The 26,800-nt window shown below is 46.0% G+C and overlaps 1 protein-coding gene across 1 annotated transcript in view; it reads right to left on the reverse strand.

Annotated features, from left to right (window-relative positions):
* Window positions 1-26,800, reverse strand: part of LOC138259421 (UDP-N-acetylglucosamine transferase subunit ALG13-like) — a 790,124-nt gene that overhangs the window by 156,126 nt on the left and 607,198 nt on the right. The window contains exon 20 of the mRNA XM_069207173.1: window positions 20,493-20,655. Within this exon, the coding sequence (XP_069063274.1) occupies window positions 20,493-20,655 (163 nt within the window). The remainder of the gene's footprint in view (window positions 1-20,492; window positions 20,656-26,800) is intronic.

Here is a 26,800-nt window from a genome sequence, read left to right on the forward strand (position 1 = left end):
GAGACAATAAATTAAATTAGACCAGTAGCAAGCATCTAGGGTCAGTGCAATGGCCAATCCAAAACTGAAAAGTATTGTGGAAATTAATTTCTTATCAAACAAGTGTGACAATAAGTTGAACTAGCCCAGTGTAAAGTGCAGTGGATTTCAACCCAAATTGCTTCAGTTTGAGAATGATATATGCAAACGTCATACACACATTTAATCAAACATACTCATTGTGATTTTTAATAATTAAGCCCTGGTATGTATACATGAATGGACTTAACATTTTCCTATCCATATGGCTCATCAAGATGACCCTGAAAGATATAGTGAGGCTGTTTAGAAATCTACCAATAAACAAAAGCGTTTTACGTTAATATGTAAAACTAAAGAATTATCCGTTTTGTGCAACATTTAGGTCTTTCAAACTTATGTAGACTCAAGTCATGAATACAAGTCTAAAAGTATTCAAAAAAACACAGACGCCATTTGCTGGAACAGGATTATCCTTGATGTCAGACATAGGAGAAAGCATGTTGACTAGTTTGTTGCTATCAGTAGAATGATTTCTTTGACTCCTGGAAGGTTCCATCTGCTTTAACTCTCAGTAAGATAAGTTTAGTAGGGAATGACTGATTTGTGAACGTACCTGTACAGAATTATATATGGGTCTGGTTTACTTTATACTAGGTGTTAAATTCTGGGGAAGAGTTGCTTTTAACTAAACAGAATAATTTATATACATTATACAATTCTACATTTTGCTCATGTAGATGGAAGCTTCCTAAGTTGTTACTACAAATTCTACAAGTATTCTCAAAATATTCCATTAGGTTATTTTGCAAATGTGTAAGCAGAAAATGTATGCTTTAGTAAGATCTAATCAATTCTCCACATATATATTTCATTTAGATATTTGCCCTACAAGGCAGCTTCATATCATGGAAACGTAAGAGAAGGACATTATGAAGATGAAAATGTCTAGAGATTCACATTAGCTTAAAAACTAGTATTTGTTTTCTTTAACTGTGGAACTGAAAGAAATTGTGATAAGTCTTGAGGAACTGAATAACCTAATAGAAAGGGGGTCACAAATATCCTATTCTTAATAAATACTAGAGGCTGAAAAATTAGGTTGGCTTTCCCTCATGCGGACTGGTTTACATGTTTTTTCGAACCATGGGATCTGGATGAAGAGCTTCCAATTATAATCATGTTAAGAGTACAAAATAGTTGGATCATAGCAAAACAAGGTAACTCCACAGCAATTATAGTGCTATAAATGTTTAGACAAGGCTTGTTTAAATGTTAAAAATATCCATACTATGCCATGTTTTCGTACGCAACACATCCTCAGGAATGGTGCACCTTGCACTAAAACACGGCCAGCCGTTTGTCTGACTACCAATGGATAGAAAATGTCACTTACCCAGTGTACATCTGTTCGTGGCATTAGTTGCTGCAGATTTACATGCTGTGCATAGTCCGCCGTCTGGTGTTGGGTCGGAGTGTTACAAGTTGTTTTTCTTCGAAGAAGTCTTTTCGAGTCACGAGACCGAGGGACTCCTCCTACTTTGGTTCCATTGCGCATGGGCGTCGACTCCATCTTCGATTGTTTTCCCCGCAGAGGGTGAGGTAGGAGTTGTGTGTTAGTAATAGTGCCCATGCAATGGAATGAATAAGTATGTACAAAATGAAGGTTAAAGTAATATATTTACAAATGTACAAATGTTGAAGATTACTTCCAAACGGCTACAGACTCCCGGGGAGGCGGGTGGGCGCATGTGAATCTGCAGCGACTAATGCCACGAACAGATGTACACTGGGTAAGTGACATTTTCCGTTCGGTGGCATGTGTAGCTGCAGATACACATGCTGTGCATAGACTAGTAAGCAATTATCTCCCCAAAAGCGGTGGTTCAGCCTGTAGGAGTGGAAGTAGTTTGAAATAAAGTTCTTAGTACAGCTTGACCTACTGTGGCTTGTTGTGCAGATAACACGTCTACACAGTAGTGCTTAGTAAATGTGTGAGGCGTAGACCATGTTGCTGCCTTACATATTTCGTTCATTGGAATATTTCCTAGAAAGGCCATGGTAGCACCTTTCTTTCTGGTTGAGTGTGCCTTTGGTGTAATAGGCAGCTGTCTCTTTGCTTTAAGATAGCAGGTTTGGATGCACCTAACTATCCATCTAGCTATACCTTGTTTTGATATTGGATTTCCTGTATGAGGTTTTTGAAATGCAATAAATAGTTGTTTTGTTTTCCTAATTAGTTTTGTTCTGTAAATGTAGTACATTAGTGCTCTTTTGATGTCTAATGTATGTAGTGCTCTTTCAGCTATTGAGTCTGGCTGTGGAAAGAACACTGGCAATTCTACTGTTTGATTTAAGTGGAACGGTGAGATGACCTTTGGTAAGAATTTTGGGTTGGTTCTTAGAACTACCTTATTTTTGTGTATTTGAATAAATGGTTCTTGTATAGTAAATGCCTGAATTCCACTTACTCTTCTTAGAGATGTAATGGCAATGAGAAATGCAACTTTCCACGTTAAGTATTGCATTTCACAAGAATGCATGGGTTCGAAAGGTGGACCCATGAGCCTTGTCAAGACAATGTTGAGGTTCCATGAAGGAACAGGTGGTGTCCTTGGTGGTATTATTCTCTTTAGGCCCTCCATAAACGCTTTAATGACAGGTATTCTAAATAGGGAAGTTGAATGAGTAATCTGCAGGTAAGCAGATATTGCTGCGAGATGTATTTTTATGGAATTGAAAGCTAGATTTGATTTTTGTAGATGTAGTAAATATCCTACTACATCTTTTGGAGATGCATGCAATGGTTGGACTTGATTATTATGGCAGTAACAAACAAATCTTTTCCATTTACTTGCATAGCAGTGTCTAGTGGATAGCCTTCTAGCTTCTTTTATGACCTCCATACATTCTTGTGTGAGGTTCAAGTGTCCAAATTCTAGGATTTCAGGAGCCAAATTGCTAGATTCAGCGATGCTGGGTTTGGATGCCTGATCTGTTGTTTGTGTTGTGTTAACAGATCTGGCCTGTTGGGTAGTTTGACATGAGGTACTACTGACAGGTCTAGTAGTGTGGTATACCAATGTTGTCTTGCCCATGTTGGTGCTATTAGTATGAGTTTGAGTTTGTTTTGACTCAATCTGTTTACTAGATATGGAAGGAGAGGGAGAGGGGGAAAAGCGTACGCAAATATCCCTGACCAATTCATCCATAGAGCATTGCCTTGAGATTGCCGGTGTGGGTACCTGGATGCGAAGTTTTGGCATTTTGCGTTTTCTTTTGTTGCAAATAGATCTATTTGAGGTGTTCCCCAAATTTGGAAGTAAGTGTTCAGGATTTGGGGGTGAATTTCCCATTCGTGGACCTGTTGGTGATCCCGAGAGAGATTGTCTGCTAGCTGGTTCTGGATCCCTGGAATAAACTGTGCTATTAGGCGAATGTGGTTGTGAATTGCCCAATGCCATATTTTTTGTGTGAGGAGACACAACTGTGTCGAGTGTGTTCCCCCCTGTTTGTTTAAATAATACATTGTTGTCATGTTGTCTGTTTTGACAAGAATGTATTTGTGGGTTATCATTGGTTGGAATGCTTTCAAAGCTAGAAATACTGCTAACAATTCTAGGTGATTTATATGAAACTTTCTTTGATGTACGTCACATTGTCCTTGGATGCTGTGTTGATTGAGGTGTGCTCCCCACCCTGTCATGGAAGCATCTGTTGTTATCACGTATTGTGGCACTGGGTCTTGGAAAGGCCGCCCTTTGTTTAAATTTGTACTGTTCCACCATAGAAGCGAGATGTATGTTTGGCAGTCTATCAACACCAGATCTAGAAGGTGACCCTGTGCATGTAACCATTGTGATGCTAGGCACTGTTGTAAGGGCCGCATGTGCAATCTTGCGTTTGGGACAATGGCTATGCATGAGGACATCATGCCTAGGAGTTTTAAGACCATCTTTGCGTGTATCTTTTGTGTTGGATACATAGCTTGTGTCACCTTGTGAAAATTTTGAACCCTTTGTGGACTTGGAGTGGCTATCCCTTTTGTTGTGTTGATTGTCGCTCCTAAGTATTGCTGTGTTTGACACGGCAAAAGGTGTGACTTTGCATAGTTGATGGAGAAACCCAGTTTGTAAAGGGTTTGTATAACATAATCTGTGTGGTGTAAACACTTTGTTAGCGAGTTGGTTTTGATTAACCAATCGTCTAGGTACGGGAACACGTGTATTTGCTGCCTCCTGATATGTGCAGCTACTACTGCTAGACATTTTGTAAAGACTCTTGGTGCTGTCGTTATTCCGAATGGCAACACTTTGAATTGGTAATGTATTCCTTCGAATACGAACCTTAGGTATTTCCTGTGCGAGGGATGTATCGGTATATGGAAATACGCGTCTTTTAGATCTAACGTTGTCATGTAGTCTTGCTGTTTCAGTAGTGGTATTAAGTCTTGTAACGTGACCATGTGAAAGTGGTCTGATTTGATGTAGGTGTTTAGTGTTCTGAGATCCAATATTGGTCTCAGACTTTTGTCCTTTTTCGGTATTAGAAAGTACAGTGAGTAAACTCCTGTGTTCTTTTGTGTTTTTGGTACTAATTCTATTGCGTCTTTTTGCAGTAATGCTTGAACTTCTAGTCCTAGAAGGTCTATATGCTGTTTGGACATCTTGTGTGTTTTCAGTGGGACGTTTGGAGGGAGTTGGAGAAATTCTACGCAATAACCATGTTGGATAATTGCTAAGACCCAAGTGTCTGTTGTTATCTCCTCCCAAGATTTGTAGAACTGGCTTAGTCTTCCCCCCACTGGTGCTGTGTGAAGGGGTTGAGTGACTTGTGAGTCACTGCTTGTTTTGAGGGGTTTTGGGCCCTTGAAATTTTCCTCGGTTTCTTGGGAATTGGCCCCCCTCTGTATTGGCCCCGAAAGCCTCCCCTTTGATACTGTCCCTGGTAGGTAGACGGTGTTGTTTGTGAGGTGGTGGCTTGTGTGGCTTGACCTCGAAACCCTCCTCTGAAAGTAGTTTTGCAAAATGTGCCAAATGTGCCTCTGCCCTGCGGGGAATAGAGTGCGCCCATGGCTTTAGCTGTGTCAGTGTCTTTCTTTAATTTTTCAATTGCAGTGTCCACTTCTGGTCCAAACAATTGTTGTTCATTGAACGGCATATTGAGCACTGCCTGTTGTATCTCAGGTTTGAAGCCGGATGTGCGCAGCCATGCGTGCCTCCTTATCGTTACAGCAGTATTTATAGTTCTTGCAGCTGTATCTGCTGCATCCATAGAAGAACGGATTTGGTTGTTGGATATGTTTTGTCCCTCTTCAACCACTTGTTTTGCCCGTTTTTGGAATTCTTTGGGGAGGTGCTCGATGAGATGCTGCATCTCGTCCCAATGGGCTCTGTCATATCGCGCTAGGAGTGCCTGCGAGTTGGCGATGCTCCACTGATTTGCCGCTTGTACTGCAACCCTTTTCCCGGCTGCATCAAACTTTCGGCTCTCCTTGTCTGGAGGTGGTGCGTAGCCTGATGTGTGCGAGTTGGCTCTTTTACGAGCTGCTCCTACGACAACTGAATCTGGTGTCAGTTGTGATGTAATAAAAGCAGGGTCTGTGGGTGGTGCCTTGTATTTCTTTTCCACCCTTGGGGTTATTGCTCTGCTTTTAACTGGCTCCTTAAAGATTTGTTTAGCGTGCCTTAGCATTCCTGGGACCATAGGAAGGCTTTGATAATTGCTATGGGTGGAGGACAGGGTGTTAAAAAGGAAGTCATCCTCGATAGGCTCTGAATGTAGCGATACGTTATGAAACTCTGCTGCCCTAGCTACCACCTGAGCATACGCCGTACTGTCCTCAGGTGGTGAGGGCTTAGTGGGGTACGACTCAGGGCTATTGTCCGATACTGGGGCGTCATAGAGATCCCATGCGTCCTGGTCATCTTGGCTCATGGTGGTATGAGCTGGTGATTGTGACGGAGTCTGTGCCGGTGATATATGAGCTGCCGGTGGTGGAGAGGGTGGTGGAGTTACCTTCTTCACCACTTTTTCTTGTGGTGTTTTTTCTTGTTGTTGGAAATCTAGTTTCCTTTTTCTTCTGATTGGGGGAAGGGTGCTGATTTTCCCTGTACCACTTTGTATAAAGATCCGCTTTTGCGTGTGATCTACAGCTGTTGTTTGTAATTCCTCCTCAAATCTGTGTTTTTGAAGTTGGGAGGACAGTGATTGTTCCTCTGAGTAGGAACTGGCTTTCGGTTTGGTTGCTGGGCGTTTTGGCACCGAAACCGTGTCTTTTGTTGTTTTCGGCTCCGAAGAGATTTTCCTCTTTTTCGGTGTCGTACCTTCTTGGCGTCGACCATCTTCGGTGCCGCTATCTCTGTGCCGAGCAGCTTCGGTGCCGCTGTCTCGGTGTCGACCCTTTTCTGCGGCAGTTTCTCGGTCCCGAGATTGCTGCGTGCCTGTGTCTCGATCTGAGTCAGACGATCTCGGCACCAGCTCGCCCTTTTTCGGTGCCGATGGACAGTCACCTACTTTATGGGTTGAGCCATGGCCTGTCGGCAGTGGCGTCCCCTGGGCTTTGTCTGTTTTTCTGTGTGATGCTTGTTTCGACGTCTTACTCACGGTTTCTTCGACGTCGAATTCTTCGGAATCCGATTCGTGGATGGAGAATGTTTCTTCTTCTCCCTCTTCCTCGAACCGTTGTTGTCCTGTCGGCGTGGACGCCATCTGCAACCTTCTGGCTCTTCGGTCTCGGAGCGTTTTTCTCGACCGAAACGCTCGACAGGCCTCACACGTTTCTTCTTTGTGCTCGGGTGACAGGCACAAGTTACAGACCAAATGTTGGTCTGTATAGGGATATTTACTGTGGCATTTAGGACAGAATCGGAACGGGGTCCGTTCCATCAGTCTCGATGTTGCACGCGGTCGGGCCGACCAGGCCCCGACGGGGGATCGAAATTACCCCGAAGGGCTACCGGAGCTCTTCAAGATTCGGTGTTGATTCTAATCTAACCCGATAACGAACGAAACAATACCGACGAATTTTCCGTTGATTCTGACTAACTTTCCGACCCGAAACACAGAGCGAAAAGGAACACGTCCGAACCCGATGGCGGAAAAAAACCAATCTCACATGGAGTCGACACCCATGCGCAATGGAACCAAAGTAGGAGGAGTCCCTCGGTCTCGTGACTCGAAAAGACTTCTTCGAAGAAAAACAACTTGTAACACTCCGACCCAACACCAGACGGCGGACTATGCACAGCATGTGTATCTGCAGCTACACATGCCACCGAACACTTCTTTCTACATATAAAGCAAAACCACTTCCAAAACGTATCCATTATCCTTTAAAATTTTGCACTTGTACTTTGACAGCTCCTACTTTAATTGAGGACTCCTCCTTCCTTTTCATACATCTAAAGGAGAATCTGTCAATAAGGACTACTCCATTTGAAGAGTTAATATGATAGTAAAATATAAGATATTGCCATTGTAAGAAACTGGGTTGGTATTTGAGAGGGGTCAGCATCCCAATCAAGTACAAAACACAATCTTCATAAGGGCAAGTCGCAGGAGTCACTAAATAAACCTGTTCTTAACTGTTAGTTTGGCACACAGCAGTCAGGCTTCACTTGGAGGGAATGTGAAAATTAATTATGCAGCACTCAAACAGCAATAAAGTGAACAGAAACAACACAAAACAATCCCCAAATCAATTCAGAAAAATATAGAACATTTTAATAAATAAAATGACACCAAAATGAGAAACATCACATCCATATAACTGGAGTTATGAGGTTTTACATTTTAATGCAAAAAACAGTGCCAAAAAGTCATGAAGCGCCAACTGCTGGAATCTGTTTGGGCCAGACTGGGAAAAAGTCAAAAGTGTAGGCTGTCTGCAATGGAGCGCCAGTTGGGTACGGGACCAGGAGCAGCCCTCTTGACAGCTGTATCTTATCCTTGGTGCAGGGGCTGTGGTTCTTTGATACAAGGCTGTGCATCAGATCAGTGGATCTGCTGATCACACCCTGCACGGTGCTACGTCGTAAGGCCTGGCATCACTCTGAACCACGTGGCGTTGGGTCTGGTGAAGTCACCAATTAGGAGCTTTGAGGAGCTGTGATACAAGTCCCTGTGTAGTCCTGAGCAGTTCTGCATCACAGGTGAAGACACCAATGAGGTGCTGCGATGGGAGGCCTGCGCTGTTCTGCATCGCTCGGCCACAACGAAACCTTCAGTTGAGCAGGGAGGAGTACACTGACTCCAGCCAAGAGTCCAGTACCTGATGGACAGTTTGTCTAACACCAAAACTGGTTCTGTCAGTTCCCAATCTCATCTCCCCATTATTCAACCCCCCCCCCATAAGCAGGACCAGGTTTGCACAGCATTTACCAGTGTCAAGGTAGTTATCTTCTGAAAGTCACGATGAGGCTGGGTAGAGCCACTCAAACTACCCTTTGAAGCTGCTCAGGAAAGGCACACTCTTCCCAAACATCCAAGGCCAAAATTGGCCACTGTCTAGAAAGAATACAAATCACATCACAGCCATTAACGAACAAGTTAGTTCGGTATTGCCTTATCTGGTAGAGACATTCTAGTTGCAGATTCTTTACCTTAGAATTTCCTCTGGGCGTAAACGTATGCAAAGATATCCACGTTGCCATCTGACAGATGTCCAGGACTGAAACTCTGTGGCAACACAGTGGTTGCAGCTGTCGTTCTGGCAGAATGAGCGTGCAAACTCTTGGAGGGTTTCTTTTTAGCCAATGCATATCACCTTTTAATGCAGAGAACGACCCATTTAGAGATGATTCTCTTCTGCATTGGCCAACCTTTCTTCACACCCACATACCCAACAAAGAGTTTATCATCCACCCGGAACTCTTCAGTACGATCAAGTAGAACACCAATGCTCTTATTGGGTCCAGGCAGCTGACTGTCTCCTCTCCTTTAAAAGGATGTGTGGGTGCGTAGAAAGTAGGCAAGGTGATGGATTGGCCTACATAAAAGGTCATGACCACTTTTGGCAAAAAGGAAGCCCTGGTGCGAAAAAACGGTCAGGATAGATGAAAAAGTAGGGGGACTTAGATGAAAACGGCTGCAGTTGGTGAAACGTTCTGAACAACGACTCGGGAACAACGATTAAGTCAACAGTGCAATTGTAAAAATGCTTGCCGGAACAATGTATGGCTTTTTTCACGCACATGCTGAACTATGCATATGCTTGTTTAAGGCAGAGAAAAAGGCAGAACAGATCGGGAGATGACACGGTCATATAAGTGGGGTTGAGGGCAGGGTTAGGGGTAGTTTTTAAGGGCGGGGGTGAATTAACGGCTTGGGGTTGAGAGGTTTTTAGGGGCGGGGTGAGGGGATCAGGGTAGTTTGGTTTTTAGGGGTGGGGGGGGTCGGTTGTTTTTAAAGTAGGGGGGTCAGGGAAGGTTTTAGGGCTCAGGGTGGGCGTGAGGTGTGGGGTAGTTTTATTTTTAGGGGCGGGGTGATGGGGTCAGGGTAGTTTTGTTTTTATGGGTGGCGGTAGTTTGGTGTTTAGGGGCAGGGGTGGAGGGGTCAGTTTTGGAGCAGGTGGGCATGTGGGAGAAGGTTTAAGGGCTCAGGGTGGGTGGGAGGTATCGGAATAGGTTTGTTTTTAGGGGCTAGGTGGGTGGTAGTTTTGATTTTAGTGGCAGACGTCGGGTAGTTTTGATTTTAGTGGCCGAGGTGGAGAGGATTGGGGTAGGTTTGTTTTTAGGGGTGGGATGGAGGTTCGGGATAGTTTTGTTTTTAGTGGCAGAGGTGGCGAGTATTGGGGTAGTTTTGTTTTTAGGGCAGGTGGGGGGGGTCGGGTAGTTTTGTTTTTAGTGGCGGAGGTGGGGAGGATCGGAGTAGTTTTGTTGTTAGGGGCGGGGTGGGGGGGTCAGGATAGTTTTGTTTTTAGTCGTTGTTCAAACTGCATTATTCAGGCATGCGTGGTTCTCGCATGCGTTGTTTCATCATGCATTCCTGCAGCTGTACTGGCCGCAAGGAAGACTGTTTTTAATGTAAGAAGCCTGAGATGACAATTGTGTAGAAGCTTGTAGGAAAGTGCCAATGTGGCATGGTTACCCTCCCCGTGCTTGTATGTGATGGTGGGGAGAAAAACAAGAAGTGGACATTACACCCCTCTCCGGGTGCCATGCTACTGCCTGTGGCATAGGTAAGTCACCCCTCCAGCAGGCCTTACAGCCCGAAGACAGGGAGAACTATACCACAGATGAGGGCATAGATGCATGAGCAATATGCCCCGACAGTGTCTAAGTCCATTCTTACACATTGTAAGAGCAGTGTAGCCATATTGAGTATAGGGCCTGGGAGTTTATTATGAACTATACAGCTCCATAAGGGCTTCACTGAATACCGGGAAGTTTGATATCAAACTTCTCAGTACAATAAACCCACACTGATGCCAGGGTGGGATATATTGAGAAATGCACACAGAGGGCATTTTAGAGATGCCCCTTGTATGTTAGCCCAATTACTAGTGTAGGACTGACTGGTCTGTGCCAGTCTGCCACTTTCAGACAAGTTTCTGACCACATGGGGTCAGAGCCTTTGTGCTCTAGGTAGTTAGATGCAAAGCCTGTCCTGGGAAGAGGTGCTTCATAACTCCCTCCTACAGGAACTGTAACACCTGGCGGTGAGACACAAAGACTCAAGCCTCTGATTACAGTACCCCAGGTTGTCAGAGTCCTGGTGATCTGACAAGAAAGAAGAAGGTCTGCTAAGATGAAACCCCAGCAGACAAGAAGGAAGACAACCACTGATTTGGCCTCAGCCCTACCGGCCAGTCTCCTGCTTCAAAGAACATGCACGAGAACAGCGATGCCTCCAGTGGGACCAGCGACCTCTGCCAAGCTCCAGAGGACTGCCCTGCACCCAAAAGGACCAAGAACTCCCGTGGACAGCGGCAAGAAGAAACAACTACTAAGAACTCCAGCACCTCTCTGAATGCGTGAGTCCTGACCACTCTGCACCTGATGCCCACAGCCCGTGTCCAGGTGGTCCAATCGACTAGAGAGGGTCCCCAAGTGATTGCGAGCAAGTGCCCAACCTGGGTTGACCTCTCCACCCCTCCGGAACGACTGCAGAGGGAATCCCAAGGACCCCCCTCAACAGCAAAAGCTCCGGACGAAGATAACCGACGTCTAAATGACCACTGCACCTGCAGCCCCCAGGCCTTGGAGAACCAGACCTCCGGTACAGCAACATTCAGAAGGCGGCCCTCCTCCCTGGACAGCCTGATGTTTGCCCGAGACAACCTCCTGAACCTCGCCTGCAGCCTCTGAGTGACCCCGAGGTCCCCTCAGAGAACCACTGGAGACCTGACCTTGTTTGCACCCTGCACCTGGCCACCCCAATGCTGCTGAGGGTGCGTGTTTGGCGTTTACTTGTGGCCCCCCCAGTGCTCATCTAAACCCCCAGGTCTGCCCTCCAAAGACATGGGCATTTACCTGCCTGCAGACATCAAACCGAGTGCCCCCAGTCTCAATAGGAGCCTGTGTTAATTTTGATTACATTTTGACCTCTACACCCTGTGTTGCTGGTGGTGGGTGGGTGTTTGGGGTTATCTTGAACCCCAACCTCTGGACGTACTAACCCCCAGAGACTGGAACTGTAAGTGTTGTACTTACCTGTAAAATGATCTATCTTTTCTCCCCCCCCAGGAACGGTTTCTGAAAATTGCACTCAAGTTTTTAAAACAGATTATTGCCAATCGTTCAAAAACTGTATGACGTATCGATTTCAAAGTACTGTTGATACATGTGTGAAATATGAATCTATTGAAGTACTTGCCTACAACTTGAATCTTGTGGTTCTAAAAATAAATTAAGAAAATATATTTTTGCTATATATAAACTACTGGCCTACAGTTAAGTCATTGAGCGTGTGCTTCTTCTATTGTCTATGTGTGTACAACAAATACTTTGCACTACCCTCTGATAAGCCTAACTGTTCGACCACACTACAAAATAGAGCGTTCGTATAATATTTACTTTAGCCTCTTAAGCCTCTCGGGAACCCCTGGACTGTGCACATTATCTCATTTTGACATAGTACATACAGATCCGGCTTCCTACAAGGCTCAAAAGGAGCACACATGAAAAATGTCAGAACCAAATTCAAATCCCATTGGGGCATGATGGAAGGCGATGAGGAAACGTGTGTAAGGCCCTTAAAAACCCATACTACCAATAGGAGACTTGAACGAAGAGGGTTGGTCAGGTAATCTTAGAAATGGAGATGGAAGACCAAACCTTTGAGGGTGCCCAAAGCAGAGCGATCCTGGGCCAAAAAGTATAAACAGGAGGACCTCAGAATGAGTGACAGGGGACAGGTGCGGCGATGCCGGCTGCCAAGATAAAATTACATACTTCAGGTGGAAGGTCAAAAGCTGTTAACTGCCACTTTTCAGTGGTGGACACGGGACAGGTTCGCATGGAGAACCCTCACCTGCTTCTGCAACAGAAGATCCTGCTGAAGAGGCAGTCTGATCGAAGGATCGATGGCCATGCTCTATTGCTCAGGATTCCAGTCTCTTCGTGCCCTGTCCAGAGCCACAATGATTGTACATGGCGGTGGTGTTGTCCCTGAAACCCTACACTACTTTCCCTCTGAGAGTGGGAAGGAATGCTTTCTATGCCAGTCTGATGGCCCTGAGCTCCAAAAAAACTGATGAGGAGCCCGGACTCCACCGGGGACCAGGCGCTTCTGATCTCTGACTATGTGGCTGTCCCATCCCAGGAGTGACGCATCTGTCACTACTGTGAGATCTGGTTGGGAAGAGGCAGGGGTCTGCCTTTGACCCATTTGTGCTTCAAGAGCCACCACTGCAAATCTTGCGCAGTTTCCTCGAAGATCTGGACCATGTCGGAGAGATTCCCCTGATGCTGCATCCACTGGAGCTTAAGGTCCCACTGCAGAGCCTGCATATGACATCTGGCATGTGTCACTAAGAGGATGCAGGATAGAGACTGAAACATTGGTATTCTAGCCTGAATATCCTGGACTCGCCGCTCGGGAGAATAATCCCAAAACAGCTCTGATAAAAGGAAGTGTCAGAGAGCGCCCGGTGTGACTTCGGCACATTCATAGTGAACCCCATCGAATGCACGAGGTCCGCCATAGTCTGGAGGTGGGAGACGACAGTCTGGGGTGAGCCCACCTTTAACAGCCAGTTGTCGAGGTAGAGAAAGACTGAAATCCCTGACCTGCGCAGATGAGCTGCAACAACCGCCATCACCGTGGTGAACACCCTGGAGGTGCTGGTAAGGCCAAGGGGGAACATGGTTAACTGAAAATGCTAGTGACCTACCAAGTGCCACAAGTAATGTCTGGGCAGGGAGGACAGGAATATGGAAATGGGCATCCTGCAACTCCACCGCTACCATTCCATCTCCTGGAGCCCAGGGCAGACAGAAACTGAGCCAGAGTGAGCATTTTTAACTTCTTCTTGAGGAAGGAATTGAGGGACTAGAAGTCTAGGATAGGGAGAGGCCCTTGTCATTTTTGGGGTACAAGAAAGTAGAGGGAATAACAACCACAAACTACTTCTGGAACAGGGACCCTCTCTATAGCTCCCTGTAGGAAGTTGGCTCTGTATATACTATTTAAAAAGTGAGAAAAAGTGTGCACAGAGTCCAAGGGTTCCCTTTAGAGATAAGACAGTGGCAAAAGTAGATAATTCTGATGCTCTATTTTATGGTAGTGTGATCGAGCAGTAGGCTTATCAGAGGGTAGTGTTAATCATTTGTTGTACGCACACAGGCAATAAATGAGGAACACACTCAAAGACTTACTCCAGGCCAATAGGTTTTTATATTGAAAGGTATCTTTTCTTAGTTTATTTTACCGACCATAGGTTCAAGATTTACAGTTAATACTTTAAATGTAAGGTACTTCACTTAGATACTTTAGGAACTTTGAATGAAAACCATATCATGTACAGTCTTAGTAAAAATGTCAATAAGCTATTTTCAAAGTGGACTGTGCAAAAATCAACAGTTCCTGGGGGAGGTAAGTAAAGGTTAGATTAGGAGGTAAGTAAAACCACTTACAGGTCTCAGTTGTAGGGCATAGGCAGCCCACCGTTGGGGGTTCAAGGCAACCCCAAAGTTACCACACCAGCAGCTCAGGGCCAGTCAGGTGCAGAGGTCAAAGAGGTGCCCAGAACACATAGGCGCCTATGGAGAACAGGGGTGCTCCGGTTCCAGTCTGCCAGCAGGTAAGTACCTGCGTCCTTAGGGGGCAGACCAGGGGGGTTTTGTAGAGCACTGGGAGGGTAAACAAGTAGGCACACAAAACACACCCTCAGCGGCACAGGGGCAGCCGGGTGCAGTGTGCAAAGCAGGCGTCAGGTTTTGTATAGTTTTAAATGGAGGGACTCGGGGGTCACTCAAGCGGTGCAGGCAGGCACAGGGGGGAGCTTCTCGGGACAGCCACCACCTGGGCAAGGCAGAGGGTCACCTGGTGGGGGGGGGGGGGCTCACAACCTGCGTCGAAGTTTGGTTCCTTCAGGTCCTGGGGCTGCGGGTGCAGTGTTGGTTCTAGTCGTCGGGTCCCTTGTTACAGGCAGTCGCAGTCAGGGGGAGCCTCTGGATTCTCTCTGCAGGTGTGGGGGGTTGTCTCTGGTTACTCACGGGCTCGCAGTTGGTGGGGAGTCCTCCTTGAGGTGCTGGTTCTCTGCAGGTCGAGCCGGGGGCGTCGGTGCAGAGTGTAGAGTCTTGCGTTTCCGGCGGAAAACGTGAAGTCCTTGGAAGTTGCTTCTTTGTTGCAAAGAAGTAGCTGGTTTTGAACAGGGCCGCTGTTCATGGGAGTTTCTTGGTCCTGTAGTCCAGGGCAGTCCTCGGAGGCTTCAGAGGTCGCTGGTCCCTGTCAGATGCGTCGCTGGAGCAGGTTTTCGAAGTTGGAGACAGGCCGGTGGGGAGGGGGGCACATCCCTAATCCTATTGAGGGAATCCTCCAAACTCAAGATGGAGGATTTCTAAAGATAGGGGTCACCTCAGCTCAGGATACCTTAGGGGCTGTCCTGACTGGTGGGTGACTCCTCCTTGTTTTTCTCATTATCTCCTCCAGCCTTGCCGCCAAAAGTGGGGGCAGAGGCAAGAGGGGCAGGCATCTCCACTAGCTGGGATGCCCTGGGGCGCTGTAACAAAAGGGGTGAGCCTTTGAGGCTCACCGCCAGGCGTTACAGTTCCTGCAGGGGGAGGTGAGAAGCACCTCCACCCAGTACAGGCTTTGTTCCTGGCCACAGAGTGACAAAGGCACTCTCCCCATGTGGCCAGCAACATGTCTGTTGTGTGGCAGGCTGGCAGGAACTGGTCAGCCTACCCTAGAAGTCGGGTAGGTATTCAGGGGGCATGTCTAAGATGCCCTCTGGGTGTATTTTACAATAAATTGCACACTGGCATCAGTGTGCATTTATTGTGCTGAGAAGTTTGATACCAAACTTCCCAGTTTTCAGTGTACCCATTATGGAACTGTGGAGTTTGTGTCTGACAGACTCCCAGACCATATACTCTTATGGCTACCATGCACTTACTATGTCTAAGGTTTTGCTTAGACACTGTAGGGGCATAGTGATCATGCACATATGCCCTCACCTGTGGTATAGTGCACCCTGCCTTAGGACTGTAAGGCCTGCTAGAGGGGTGACTTACCTATGCCACAGGCAGTGTGGGGTTGGCATGGCACTCTGAGGGGAGTGCCATGTCGAGCTAGTCATTTTCTCCCCACCAGCACACATTTTCTCCTCACCCGCTGTGAAGCAGGGTGCATGTGCTGAGTGAGGGGTCCCTAGGGTGGCATAAGACATGCTGCAGCCCTTAGAGACCTTCCCTGGCACCAGGGCCCTTGGTACCAGAGGTACCAGTTACAAGGGACTTACCGGAGTGCCAGGGTTGTGCCAACTGTGGAGACAAAGGTACAATTTAGGAAAAAAACACTGGTGCTGGGGCCTGGTTAGCAGGGTCCCAGAACACTTTCAAATCATAACCTAGCATCAGCAAAGGCAAAAGGTCAGGGGGTAACAATGCCAAGGAGGCATTTCCTCACACTCCCTTGTCAAAAAGAGCCGTAACCTCCTCGTAGAGAATTGACAGGTGATCCCCCGTCATCTACTCGTAGGATGGTGGCATGGATGCAGGAGTAGTCTCAAAGGTAAAGGAATATTCCCTTCGGATTATTTGCAAAACCCACCTGTCTGACGTGATGGACTGCCAGCGAGCCAGGTAATGGTGAATCTTGCCGCTGACTGGTCCCTTGTGGGGAAGTGTCAGACTAAGAGGTATTGGAGGCCACTGCAGGAGGACTACCTAGACCTCTGGCTTCCTGATCCACGAGGATGTTGGATCCCATGTCCCCCGCCACGCAGAAGCTGGGCAACATGCACGGCACAGTTGATAAAGCGGAACGGACATGGTTGAGCACCCATTCCATAGCTACAAAAGGGGTGAAAAGCTGACGGGGTGAGGGGCAGATGCATGGACCTGACCATGGCCCGGGACTCCTTAAAGCGCTCGATCACCGAGTCTTCTTTGTCTCCGAAGAGATGGGTGCCATCAAAGAGCATGTCCAGAAGGGTGGATTATACATCCCCCAAAAAGCCAGACGTTCTCAGTCAGGTCTGGCACCTCAAGGCCACTGTTGATGCAACCGATCTGCCTAGTGAGTCAGTCCTTTCCAGCCCACATCATATTGTGAACTAAACTGCATCTCTCCAATCAGCAACATCTTGGGAGTTAATGGTCTGTGGCAGCATCTATGCAACCATGTCCTATAAAGTTTGGGTGTAACTTCCCAAAAGGCATGTGGTGTTCACAGACTGCAATGCCAGTCTGGAGGAAGAAAACATCTTCCCAAGTAGATCGGAAGGAAACATCTTCCCAAGTAGATCCAGCCTCTTGGATTTCCCTGTGCGGGGGTGCGGAAGGGAATGCGGCCCGGGACGTGGAGGCTTGGATAACCAAGCTCTCAGGGGTTGGGTGTTGCGTCAGGAACACTCTGAATTATGCAGAATGGGAGGGTCAAATTATGTGGCAAGATTGAATGAATTATGCCTGCACAAAAAGGCAAATTATGCAGCATTATGAGGAACATTTGGTAACCGTATTAGTTCATTATTTAGTCTTTTTTTTAAAGCTAAACATTGTCTGGGCATTTGTTGTACCTCATCAGTACCAGATTGACACCCAAATATAGCAATAAGCCACAGAAAGGTGACCAATGAAGACACTCCTTCTCCCATCAGCTGATGGAGTGAAGTCGAAGAGCGCTTGTTCTTGTACCTCAACTTACCTGACCGCCCGAGGTCGAGTGAGTATATGGGGGGGGGGGGGGGGGGGAATCTGCAGAGCACATACTGGAGAACACTCAAAAATCTTCTACAAAAAGCCATAAAAGACCTGTCACAAATTAATGAGGGTACCTCTTTTGATCAGCGCTGGGTAGCGTGGAAAGAAAAGAACTGACATCAAGGTGGCGCCTATATAGGTCCTGCTACGTTATACCCGGCATGCACGATGCTGACGACGGATGCAGAACCGACCAACGACACCCAAGGGTGCACACGGGTACTGCTCAAGGAAAACATCCAGATCCAGACTGACGCCTGAGGGAAATTCTAAATAAAGAATCTGCAACTAGAAGTCTATCAGATAGTCATGGTACCATGGACACAGGCAAAAAGGCATTTTCTGCTTAGGCAGAAAAATGCCAACTTTCTAAAAGTAGCATTTTCAAAATAGCAATTTAAATGAGCTGAAGAAGCAGATTTCTACCTGTTAGAAAACTGAATTGATCAATTATTAAATGTAATGAGCTAAACGCATGTTAGTCTATGGGAGAGCCACCCATTCTAGAGTGAAAAACAACTTTGGGAATTATTCATTGCCAGGACATGTTGAGAAGGCGAGTTTTTAAAACCGCAATACAGGCTGCAGTGGCAGGCCCAAGACATGTTTCATAGTGCTACTTTAGTTGGTGGCACAATGAGTGCTGCAGTCCACATGTTGCATTTAGCTTACAGGTCATGGTTCCAAATAGTACCATTCACTAGGAACTTACAAGTACATTAAATGTGCCAGTTAGGCGTATGTCAATTTTACCATGTTTAGAAGGGTGAGCACATACACTTTACCACTGGCTAGCAGGAGTATGGTGTGCAGAGTCCTGAAAGCCAACAAAATAGTTTCTAGGTAGGGTAGTGAAGGCACACCTCTGGGAGAATACCAAGCAAAAGATGTCAATTTCTAATAGCCAGCAATATAAAAAGATCTCAGCTACTTGGTTCTCCTCCTTTTTTGCAGACTGTACTCAACTGAGTAAGCTTCATCATGTTTCAATCTTCCACTTATTCCATCGTACCGCCCTACCCCCAGGGTTTTTATGTTTCCACTGTGCGCTTTCACATTTATATTCCCCCTTTCAACTACTTAATCTGATCATCTAGCCATAAGGCTATTTCATGCGCCACCGATACTATTCAGGATATCCACCTTGATAGCTTGACTAGCTTCTCAGCCATTGGCTTCTAGAAACGTTTGCAAAATGTCCAGGTATAGATATCTTGTACCCTCTTGAAGTATGTCTACAGCAATTTCACAGCTCCATATAATATATTGGGCTTGCTTCAGCAATTTGCGGCATGTTCCATCTCTCTAGTGTCAAAATCTTAATTGGTGCACTTTGACTCATATTCAAAATCCAAACAGTCAAATCCAAATCCAATGGCAGAGAAGAAAACATCTATGATTAAGCATGAGTCCTGATGCATTGTGGTTTTGAGGACATGATATGGAGTCCTACAATGCATGTTTAAAGGCAAAAGCATTCTTCAAAGAAAAACAACATGTAATATTCAAAACTCAACATTATATGAACTATAACACATTACAAACTATTATATTTTGAAGCTCAGAAATGAGTATTTTGGTTGGGTTTCCAACACTGTGAATGTGGTTTAGTTTGTATTCCAGAAAATACAATCCTGTAGAAAACCTATAACGTACACAAGCTTATGGATTTAATTGTCCAAAGGAGTAGTGGCAAGGGTAAACATCGCCCCTAAACACAATGGGTGATTAGGGGAGAGATTTAAAACCTTTGCTTTGATCAACAGTTGTACAGCAGTGAGAAAGAAAATCAATTAAAACTCAAAATATCCATGCTTTGGCACATTGGAATGCCACAAGCATAAGGGTGGAAATAAAAGACTTCACCTCTTAAGGGCCCTCATGAAGAACATCAAAGTTTGACAGGCTGAACCTTCTGAGAATCTACAGGGGAAGAATATTGGGTCATAGTGAAGTTGTCAGCAGACAGATGTCTCAAGCCAGACTGATGCAGGACAGAAGGATACAGTGGGCAAATTAATTTTACTGCTACCAGTACCAAGAAATTCAGTAGGAGGAAACAAAGAATCCTCTTCAGTCACGGGAAGGACACCACAATGTCACAATTTAAATCTTCAATTGGCTGCCTGGGTGGAACCCAAATTATCACATTGTTGGAGTAGTATTTTTCAGATAATGATGGTACAGGGAAACATATTTTTCAGGCTTTGTGGACAGCCACATTGGCTCTGTAAAGTGACAGTGTTTGGAAAGTAGAAATGGGGTGATGGCAGATTTTAGGCATAGCTGCAAATCTAATTATTTGACATCCGGACTGAGACAGGAAGGGTCAGAATCCACACACAGTTCCCAAAAATGCAGAGATGATGCCACAAGCACCTACTCTAAGGTATTCAGCCAAGCTCTCTGGTGCATAGAAAAACCAGGATTCAGAGTCCTGCCAGAAGTCTAGATCCGGTCCCTGTGCATAAGCAATTTTTGTTAAGACACCTTTTTGTCTAGCCTGACTAAACCTACAATCTTTTCAGACATGTAGATACGTTGGAAGTGTATACACAGAAATCATTGTAGAGTTGCATCTAAACAAACCTAGGCAGAAAGGCCTGTCCTGGTCAAACTCTGGTTACTTCTGCATTTCGGTCTACACTGGTCTTTCTATTTGGAAGAACCCCTACTAAACAATAGAAATCAGACAAGGCATGCTATGATTTCTGCTGTGTCTGAAGATGAGGCAGGCTAGTGCTGGCAATCACAAACACTGCTTGCCAGCCCAGTCCAAGAACTACTCTTGCACACCCCGAGTATGTGATCCCAAAACATGCTTGATACTGAAAGGTCTAAACATTTAGAATACTGAGCTTTTCAGTACCCTAAGGCACGTACATTGGTGCATTCATAATAACTGAGAAAAATGGTGAAACAAAACAGAAAAGCTATTCAACAATGAATGTCCCTTCACCATCAGTTAGGTTAAAAACAAATTCACAGCTTACCTGAAGTTAGTTTAAATGCAATACAGAGAACCATACTAAAGAGGTCTTTGAACTTTTTCATTTCAACAGAACCACTGGTGGCAGCATAGATTAACAATTAACTGCGTACCTGGTCTTCCAACAGTCTGTGGGGACACAAGGATGGGTTGCACAGCACTTTGTGGTGGTACAGTAGAGGTCACAGTCGCTTGAGTAACAGCTGCAGAATTAGAAGTGATGACCGTGGCTGCCGCAGAATTACAGGTCGAGGTAGCGATTACAGAAGAATTCACCTAAAGATAAACAGAGATATTAAAGGATTAGCATCAGAAGCAGAGGGAAAACATTCATATTGAGTAAACGTTCTGCACCACTTAACATTTAAGAAAGGGGCACAAAGTGATTATCAAATGGAGACAGTACAGAGTTTGCTCAGGAAAAGAAAGTGGGTAGGAACATGGCACAAGAGAACAGGTAGACCCCCAGTACCCGCATGAGCAGTTCAGACGAAGGAAATTACATGACCAATGGCACATTCAGTATGAAGAATGCAGACCTTTAACTTCATTTCCAGTGTGAGAGGGCGTCAGAGAAGTTATCTTGCCCAAAGGAGGTACAGTAGCTAGTTCTGGCCTCAGCCATCTTGGAGTACGTTAGCTCTAGCTGTCCCAGCGCAGAGAATCCATCGTAAAAGCAAGAGATGCAACCCTGGTGACTCATGGAATCCCCAGCTTATAAACTGAGGGGAGAAATGCCATAATCGCTGCTCAAAGTAATCATTAGAAGCTCACAAGAGTAGCAAAAGACCAAAAGACACTGCAGCTCTCCCCCAAAGAACTGCACTAAGGAACACTGATAGAATGAATAGAAATTGATTGTGGCAGGAGGGTGGTGTTCCTATATAGTGAGTTCACAACACAGTTGATGGTCAGCATCTTGCAGACCCACGGTTGGATCCATAAAGCCTCATCAGCCACAGATCACTAAGATCCCAGCTGAAAACAAAAATCCATCTTCTTTGTGTATACTTGGGTATTAAGATGCGAAATATGTGGGGAAACTGTGCAGCCAGCAGAAAGAAAAGGTACATTGATTCCACATGAGCTTGTATTTCTGGCTCTAGTCCTTATTGCTAATCTATCTTGGAGGGGGTGGGGGGGTCTTATTAATACACCAAGCAGCTTTATATTCAGTAGTGCCCACAATAACAATGCTATCAATAGGCAGCAGTAGGAGAAGCATTTTGCGTTACCCATGTGAAAAACAGCTGGCTTGCAAAGCTTCAAGTCTACTAAAGTCTGAAAAAAATGAAAAGGTTCTGAATGAAGAAACAATTCCTGTTAGGATACTGGAAAAAAACAAAATATGGATGAAATGTTGTGACATTGAATATTAAGGCTCCTGGGTATTTTGAAGCACTTCAGCTGCTGAAAAAGAGCCTACAGCCCAATCTTTCAATCGTTCCCCAGATGACCCTCTGTAAAAGAAATTATATTTTTAACAGTATATCTTTAAACAACAGTTTTATAAACCTGTGAAATACTCATCACAATATTTGTAATTTGAGATGAACACAAATGAAATATTAGCACAGTCCAAATAGTAGCTGGTCTTTGATAAAGAAACAAGAGTGCAAGATGTTATCTGTATCACAGGATAACAAAGGCTATGTATCATTAATAGCAGTCTTGAGGAGATTCTTCCTCCTGCAGATTAATCATCTAATGGAATAGATGGTAGGCACACCTGTGACCCAAAGGGTTTGGAGGTGACTCCATCACAATGGAAATTCCACTGGTGCCAGATAGACTTACACCAAATGTCCACTAATGTCAGTTGATACTGCATGTCCTGCATCAAAAGGCCAGAGAATGGGAAAATGAAATTGCAAGGTGACAAATACACACTGCTCACATGAGTATCTCAGAAGGGAGGTTAGATGTTGGAATATTTGATCACAAACCGGTTAATCCTTAATCTTTAAAGAATTTTAAGTAGCAGTGCAACACCACACCCACCAAGGCAAATGCAAACTCCAACAGGTCACTACAAATAACACCCCTTAACAATCTACCAATGTTCCACGCTGTAGGGAAGTACCCTCTTTCTTGGCATGGTTACCCCCATTTTCTGCCTGTTAGCGTGTGTGTTCACTTGGAATCCTGCTATCAGGACCCCAGTGACCATGCTCTCTCCCTTCCACCTTGGTTACTTGTACCATTTTCACCCCATTTGGCATACTGGTGCCCCCAAGTAAGACCCTAGTACATAGTACCCAGAGCATTGGGGTACCAGGGGATCCCCATGGGCTGCAGCATGTATTATGCCACCCATAGGGATCCTCTGAAAAGTATCGGCAGGCCTGCCATTGCAGCCTGTGTGAAAGGGTGCATGCACCCTTTTCACTACAGGTCACTAAGTCACCCCCTATGGTAGGCCCTCCTAGCCCAGAGGGCAGGGTGCAAGTACCTGTGTGCGAGGGCACCCCTGCACTAGCAGAGGTGCCCCCACGAACTTCAGTTCCATTTTCCTGGACTTTGTGAGTGCGGTGACACTATTTTATGCATGTACTGAACATTAGTTACTACCTATGTCTAGCTACATAATGGTAACTCCAAACCTGGGCATGTTTGGTATCAAACATGTTGGAATCATACCCCAATACTTTTGCCAGTATTGCAAGTATGATTCCATGCATTCTGGGGCTCCTTAGAGAACCTCCAGCATTGCACCTACCAGCCTCCTGGGGTTTTCCAGGCAGCCCAAGCTGCTGCCACCACTCAGACAGGTTTCTGCCCTCCTGCTGCTTGAACAGCTCAAGCCCATGATGGCAGAGCAAAGGATTTCCTTGGGGACAGGGGGTAAAACCCTCTCTCTTTGGAAATAGGGGTGACATGGCTTGAGGGGAACCTCTCTAAACCACAGGTATGCTTTGAAGGGCACACTTAGTGCCATCCAGGCATAAACCAGTTTACACTGGTTCAGGGACCTCTGGCGCGCAGCTGGACAATGGAAAGGGGAGTGACCACTCCCCTGTCCATCACCACCCTAGAGGTGGTGCCCAGAGCTCCTGCAGATAGGCCCTGCATTCTGCCATCTTGAATCCACGGTTGATAGGGACCTCTGGGAGCATTTAGTGACCAGGTCAGGTAGGCAACGTCAGAACCCCTTCCTGATAGGTGCTCACCTGGCTAAGTGACCGAATCCCCCTTTCAGGCCTCTTTAGGGTCTCTCTCTTGGGTGAGTCCTCAGATTTTGCCTGCAAGATTCCAGCAGGAGTTCCCTGTAACCTCTACTTCCAGCCACTGGAACAGCAACTGGACCCTCTAGGAACCTACAATCTGCATCCGCGTTGAAGACTCTGCTTGCAACATTGTTTCCACGGTCCTTCCAGTTTCTGCAACATTTCCCCGGCTGTGCATCCTCTGAGGGCGGCAAGTCTTCAGTCTGCACGAGAAGGAAGAAGGAATCTCCCTTGAAGTGAAGGAGTCACTCCCCTGCATCCACCTGCACCAACTGCAACAATGACCAGCTACCTATCTCCTCATCCTGTGCTTTGTGGATTCTGCATCACAGGTGGTGGTCCGGAGTAGTCCCCTTTGTCCTCTCTGCCAGCTGTCCAACTTTGGTGGAGGTAAGCCCTTGCCTTCCCACACAGGACAGTACCCCCATTCACAGTGTCTCTTGCAGCTACCAAGACTTGTTGGAATCTCCTCCAAGGGATCTTCAGGCTCCATGTAGCCCAGCCCCCAGCACTTCTTCCTGTGAAGTGTGGGACCATTCTCCAGTTGTGTTGTGTGGGCTGCTCTGCGACTCCTGGTTCCTCCTCCAGTGGGTATCCTGCGGGGGCTGCCTTTTTTTCTGTGTGGGCTCTCTGCCTTGCTGAGGGTGCCCCTAGGACTCCCCTGTGGGTAAAGTCCTCCTCGACCTTGCTGGTCCTCGGCCGCTACACTTTTGCTTCATTGCAACCTCTACCTTTGCAAAGGCTTGTTAGCAGCCTGTCCACGCCACTGACTGGCTGCAATCTTCCATCCAGCATGGGACATCGACTGCATCCTCCAGGAACTCTTCTCCAGCTCTAGGGCTGCATTCCTGACCGTCTTCGTCCTACCGTCGACCAACTCCTGAAACCACAGCTGGGTGGGCAGTGGTTCCAGCTCCCAATGGACTCTTCTACGACTTCTGGAATTGGTCCCCTTCTTCCACAAATCTTCCTCTTTAGGAATCCACTGCTGGTTTCTTGCAGTCTTGTCTGGGTGTTGCATCTTCTATTTCTAACTTTTGGGTGGTTTGGGGGAAAATGCAGTAACTTTATCCTTCGTTCCTGGTCGTTAGGGGGCACTGTGGTACTTCCCTTTGGGGGGGGGGTCCTACAACCCCAGCTCCCCTCTATACATTCCACTTACCTAGGTGGGGCTCCTACATTCGCATTCCATTTTGTTAGTATATGGTTTGGGCTCCCCCTAGGGTCACTAATGTCTACTGCTATTTGCACCGTTTTCTAATACTTTTTATGCCTATTTCCGATTACTAGTGTACATATCTAGCGTGTTACCGCCTACTGGAGCGTTACTTCTCTAGTCATTTTTGGTAATTGTGTCACTAAAATAAAGTACCTTTATTTTTGTACAACAAGTGTTTTCTTTCATGTGCGGAAGTGCTGTGTGACTACAGTGGTATTGCATGAGCTTTGCATGTCTCCTAGATAGGCCTTGGCTGCTCCCTTTAGAGAGCCTGGCTTCTAGACTCTGCCTACACTTCACTGAGAGGGGATACCTGGAATAAGGTGTAAGTACCATAGGTACCCACCACACACCAGGCCAGCTTCCTACAGAATCCTTTTCTGGATTCACATGCTATGCATCAGATTGTGTAGCATTTTTCTCTTTTATTTGGGCTGGTTGGATTGAAATGGTGAGCTTGCAAACAGGTGTTGCAGTACTTACTGTCTCACCTGGGCTTCTTAATGTATTTGAATGTCCACACAATGCTTTGTGAATGTATGTGGGGATGCCCATGTTGCTGCTGTGCAGATAGTGTCTATGGGTACATTTGCCATGAAAGCTAGTGTTGCGCCCTTTTTCCTTGAGTGTGCTTTTGGGCGGTGAGGGAGTTGTTTGCCAACTGCTGTGTAGTATGTTTGGATTGTTTCCACAAACCATCGAGCAGTGGTCCCCTTTGTGACAGGGGATCGTTTAAAGGATTTGGCACATGACAATTGCTTTCCTTTGCAGAGCCGCTTGGTCTCCTCTAAGTAGTATATTAGTGCCCTCCTTACATCCAGTGTATGTAATCTCCTTTCCAGTTACGTTTGTGGGTTCTTAAAGAAGCCTGGCAACTTTTTGTTTATTGTTTGGTTGGCATGAAATTTGCTCACCACTTTTGGAATGAATTGGGGGTTCGTCCTGAGAACTACCTTGTTTTTGTTTATTTATATGTATGGTTCCTGTATGGTTAGCACTTTCATTTCACTTACCCTTTGTAACGAGGTGATAGCTATGAGGGAGGAGATCTTTAGTGTGGTAAATCGGAGTTCACCTTTGTGCATGGGTTCAAATGATTTTGTCAAAAGTTGTTAACACTGTTTAAACCTCCACATCAGGGCTGATACCCCCTTCTTGGCGGGGTGATTCGTTTGGATCCTTCTAGAAACCTTTTTATGACAGGTGTCGTGAAAAAACTTTTACATAACACTCCTCAGGTGTAGGCCACGATTGCTGCAAAGTGGACCCTGAGAGAAGAGTAGTTGATCCCGCTGTCTAGCAAGTGTGTGAGATAGGTTATTACCGTTTCCTGCCTAGACGTTGTTTCTAGGGTATTATTTCCTGTGCACCATAGGAGGCATCTCTTCCATTTTGATGCGTAGCATCTTTTTGTTGGCTTTCAAGCTTCCTTTAGTATCTCCATGGTTCTGGGTGGTAGATTTAAGTGCCCATATTCTATGTATTCTGGCACCATGCTGCTAGGTTGAGTGTTGCTGGTTCCTTCTGCATTGTGAGTAGGTCCTGTTCCGCTTTGATCTTTATCATCTGTCCCTTGGGCAGCTTGAGTAGGTTTGAATACCATGCTTGTCTGACCCAATCAGGGGTTATGAGGACAAGGTTTGTCCCTGATTTCCTGGCCTTCTTCACTACCTTTACAAGGGGAATCAGCAGAAAGGTGTAGGCAAATCTCAACAGTTTAGTGACAGGGCACTCCCTTCTGACTGGTGGTGTGGAAACCTGGAGGCAAAGTATTGGCATTTTCTGTTTTCTGCTAATGGGAACAAGTTGATTGTTGGTGTGCTCCAAATCCTGAAGATTTTTTCTAGGCTACCTGGTTTTATTTCCCATCCGTATGTACTGTTTTCCCGTCTGCTCAGTCTGTCTGCCTCTATGTTGCCTTTCCCTGGTAGGTGGGCTGTTGTAGGTACCATGTGGTACCGCCCAATTCCATATT

Source organism: Pleurodeles waltl, chromosome 2_1 (genome assembly GCF_031143425.1).
Source record: "Pleurodeles waltl isolate 20211129_DDA chromosome 2_1, aPleWal1.hap1.20221129, whole genome shotgun sequence".
Classification (NCBI taxonomy): domain Eukaryota; kingdom Metazoa; phylum Chordata; class Amphibia; order Caudata; family Salamandridae; genus Pleurodeles; species Pleurodeles waltl.